At 36.4% G+C, this 4454-nt stretch overlaps 1 protein-coding gene across 1 annotated transcript; it reads left to right on the top strand.

Annotated features, from left to right (window-relative positions):
* The first annotated feature begins 312 nt into the window (after window positions 1-312).
* On the top strand, window positions 313-4074 carry LOC138129576 (ankyrin repeat domain-containing protein 50-like). Its single transcript, XM_069045883.1, has 2 exons — window positions 313-2629; window positions 2695-4074. The coding sequence occupies exons 1-2, from the start codon at window positions 2040-2042 to the stop codon at window positions 3491-3493; spliced, it is 1389 nt and encodes a 462-aa protein (XP_068901984.1). The 5' UTR covers window positions 313-2039; the 3' UTR covers window positions 3494-4074.
* Window positions 4075-4454: the final 380 nt, after the last annotated feature.

Below are 4454 nucleotides of genomic sequence, written 5' to 3'. Positions count from 1 at the left end.
TTTAGAAGTCAAATTTCATTGCTAGTACTCCTTTTTAGTATTTTTGTCCTAACTCCTTTCTTGCTTTTCTTTCAGTACCACAAGATGTTAGAAAAAAACAAAGAGTGCAATTAGACAGTACTTTTAATTCTCTCTAACTTTTATTTTAACCATTTTGCCATAAAATTATTAGGGGAGCCAATAATTGGATCTCCTTATTTTTACATGTAAAATCCTATGTCTCGTAAACCAATTCTACACCCGATATACAAATAGTGGATGACACAAAGCGTGAAAAACAAGAGAAAAAAAGAAAAAGAGAAAAAAAAGATTTGAGATGAAATAGTGTATTATGATACAAATTTAGAAGGAAGCCTTCAAAGCACGCGCGACGAGTTTAAGAGCACGACGCGTAGCGGAGTGCTGATAACGCTTCCAGGTCGTTGGGATCTTGGGATAGTGGGATCAAGGGACAAACAAGCTTCTATTGGCGTAAAGAAGGTATAAAATTCTTTGTAAGTGAGGCGTCGCCGAGCACCCTACGCAAGTGATGTTTGACGCTTTGAACACATCGTTCCTAAAGTCCCCCAAAATGCGGAGATCTTGCTGGTATAAAGTTAACTTAGTACATGTGTTCAGAAATTCGTTTGAAATTTTGTGTTTGAATTTGGTACCATTCGCGATATTTCCCAGTAAAAGTTGGTAGTGGCAATCAAATTGATACAATCCGACGATTCTTGTCCTTGCATAATGGGTGATTTTACGTTAATTAAATCTGAAGCGCTAGACTTGTTCTTACGTAAAAGTGATTTTATTTTATTCATAATCATTAATCACCCGATACTGAGTCTCGACTTCACCGCGCTCTTTGTCGCTTTCTTCGGCCAACTGTGCTTCGTCGGCATCTTTTTTTTTGAGCTGAAGTTTCTCGATTTTGAATTGAACAGCGTCATATTCTTTGAAAAGACCTGATACCGATTCTAAACTTGTTTCTAGAACGTTTATGTCTGTTTCTGTGTCCGATATATTGTTGGAGCCTGCGAATCCCGCCTGTTTATGTTAAATCGTTAAGGTCCGACATTTTTTTTACTATTTATTCAACACTTGTTCAAAGCGCCCAACCTCTCTTGCGAAGTATACTGAGCGTTAGATTTTCCAATATGAACGAACGAAAGAAACTTGTTTAAATAACGCAAAAAACATGTACGGGAACAAGAAGAGAAGGACAGACCTTTTGATGAGCAAAACTGCAGACACCTGGAGTAGTTCCTAGGCTGATGATCTCGTTGATCGATGATTGGATTGGCGATGACCATGATCTCGCTGATCGGTGATGACGATTGTTTGTGTTGAGATTCAGGCACTTGAGACTACACGTGGGTAATCACTAATCACACACGGGGGATTTTCCACTACTTTTTTTTATTACATACGTGTAATAGATTTATCACACACGGGTGAAATTAGCAGAAAATTGTCCACTTCATCAAGCAGTCCTCAAACAGAATGTTTCCGAAGTTGAAAAACTTGCCCCAGAATATCTAAATCAGGAAGATCGTAAAGGAAGGACACCACTCCACTTAGCGTCATCATTAGGACAAAAATATCCAATTTCTGAAGATTTTGACGTTAGAAATATTCAGAACATAGAATCTACGAAAAGTCAGAAAATTTTACAATGCTTATTAAGTATGAAACAATTCAATCCATTACAGAAAGACAAATTATTTCAATGGAATTGTTTTGAATATGCGGATGCTTCCTTGTGTTTATTGGCTATAGAAGAAATGTCAAAGAAAACACAATTTGAACTGGAACATTTAACAAACTACCGAAACGTTAACATCCTGTGTAAACACTGCGTTTAACTTGGTTGCATAAATATATTATCGATACTCATCAAATTTCAAGGTTTATCAAATGTTGATAGACTTGGTAAACCACTTCTTCATATAGCTATAGAATATGGTCAAAACGATGTTGTACAATTATTACTAGACCACAATGCCGATTTGTTCAGACTTTATTTTAACGGACGAACAGCAATACACGAAGCCGTTATGTGGAGACATTTAGATATATTGAAGACCTTGTTAGACGCTAACCTAAAGAGAGATGATAGAGGAAGCGCACTTCTGCAGTGTGATATTGACAAGAGAGATTCTAGAGGAAATACACCGTTACAAATTGCTGCAGAATTTGGATATTTTGATATTGTTAAACTATTAATTGAAAGAGGGGCTCAGGTTAATACTTCTGATAATTTAGGAAAAACACCTCTTCATAAAGCAGCTTGTACGCGTAACAGAAATATCGTTGAATATTTGATTAACAATGGTGCGGATCCTAATATTCAAGACAATGAAGGGTTGACGGTTCTCCAAAAGGCTGTTCGGATGGGACACCTCGAAGTTGTGAAATGTTTGATTGAAAAAAACATTAACATTAATGCCGTGGACAGAGCCAAAAGGACAGCATTGCATCATGCAGCTTTCAAAGGCTTAAAGGATTTTGTGGAGTATTTGGTGACGAAAGGAATCGATGTAATGGCAACTAACGAAGATGGCAAAACAGCATTGAAAATCGCAGAAGAAAGAAAACAAGAAAACATCATAGAATATCTGAGAAATGTTGAAAAGAACACTAAAAGGTACGAGTAGATCAATTTCATATACCTTAGCAAATAGATATATGTATTATTTTATTTGTTGCTAGATTGTCGTCCGGAAGTACCGTTGAGTTGAGCTTGCATGAACTGGCCAAAACTGGTGATGTCGAAAAAATTCAGGAGTTACTGAAAGTTGTCGATATAGAAACGAGGGATCAAGAAAACAACACGATCTTACACATAGCCTCTTACTACGGGCAAGAAACCCTTGTGGAATATTTACTGGATAAAGGTGCCAACACCGACGCTACAAATATCAACCGCAGAATACCCTTACATCTAGCATCGCAACTTGGGCACGTCAAAGTGGTAAAACAATTATTAGACAAAGGCCATAAATCTTCAGCTAGGGACAAATGGGGCTTAACTCCGTTATCTCGAGCAGCGTACAAAGGTCATAAGGAAGTTGTCAAACTTCTACTAGACGCTGGTTTTAGTGCCAACTCGCAAGACTATCGTAAACATACACCTCTACATGGAGCTGCTCATCAAGGACATAATGACGTAATTGATTTACTGATTTCCAAAGGAGCAAATGTTGAAACTGCCTCGGAACACAAGAAGACATGTTTACATGAAGCAGCCAAAACTGGAATGACGGAGACCGTTCGACACTTGGTAAAATTCTGCAGTAATATTATTAACAATGCGACTAGTGATGGAGAAACAGCTCTTCACATAGCGACTATATTCGGACACCTGCCTGTGATTCAAGAACTCGTGGCGGCAAAAGCTGATGTCAATATAACAAATAATTGTAAAAAAACGGCTTTAGATCTTGCAGTAGAAAATAATCAAACAGAAATTGTTGCATTTCTTCAAGATCAAAAACGAAACAGTAGTTAATATTTAATAAAATGAAATTACCTAGCTTCAAAAGATTGATAGTTTCATTCTTAATGTTTTAAGAGGAAATATAATTTAGACGTATAATCCTCATACCTTTAAGCATTAAATTATATTTCATTATCATTATAATTTATTTTCGATCTTTATACCTGTACCTAAATTTTTTAAGAGGGAGAAGCATTTATTTGTTAATTAAATAATAGTAGTTTATTTGACGAGTTTGTGTGTAAATTGGGCCTTTTTTGGTACGCGTGGGCCATTTTAAAACGCGAGTGAAACGAGCGTTTTAAAGGCCCACGAGTGCCAAAAAAGGCCCAATTTACACACGAACGAGTTGAATACAACGTTTCTTTGTTCGACGAGCCCCTTAAAGGCTCCAAATCGCTTAATAGTTATTTATGTGACGAGCTTTAAATTAATCTTTACGGGCGCGCTGGCACTTGTTGGACGAGTGACGTAAGGAACGAGTCTCCATAAGCCAGTAAGCCCAGTAAAGATTAATTGCTAAGCGAGTTGCATACAAACTTTTATTTCCACCTTCAGCCTTTAAATTTCGTTTTTTAATTGTTATTTATGTTTATAAAAATTTTGTAATGAAAGGCGGTGGGGCAATTATACCTACGTCGTCATGGTGTTGAGATAAACAACAAAAATACTGTCAGAAGTTTTGTGAAATTTGTTGCAAAAAGAAAGAAAAGAAAGAATGGCTTTAATGCCCGATAGACTTTGAAGGCGATTTTTTTTAAATGCAAGAAAATAACCACGGAATTACCAACGCTGCAAGTGCGGCTCTCTACTGGTTCGATCCCAGGAGCGATATGAAAATGACTTGCGAAACGGATCAAAATGCATTATTAACGTATGTAATTGCAACAATTGATAGTTAAATTTGTTTGTGTTTGTAATAAACTTTTTAAAAAAAAATCATTCAATTAGTTTTGATTATTTATTTTTTGAT

Source organism: Tenebrio molitor, chromosome 4, assembly GCF_963966145.1.
Source record: "Tenebrio molitor chromosome 4, icTenMoli1.1, whole genome shotgun sequence".
In the NCBI taxonomy this organism is placed as follows: domain Eukaryota; kingdom Metazoa; phylum Arthropoda; class Insecta; order Coleoptera; family Tenebrionidae; genus Tenebrio; species Tenebrio molitor.
This window is presented reverse-complemented; position numbering and strand designations above follow the sequence as displayed.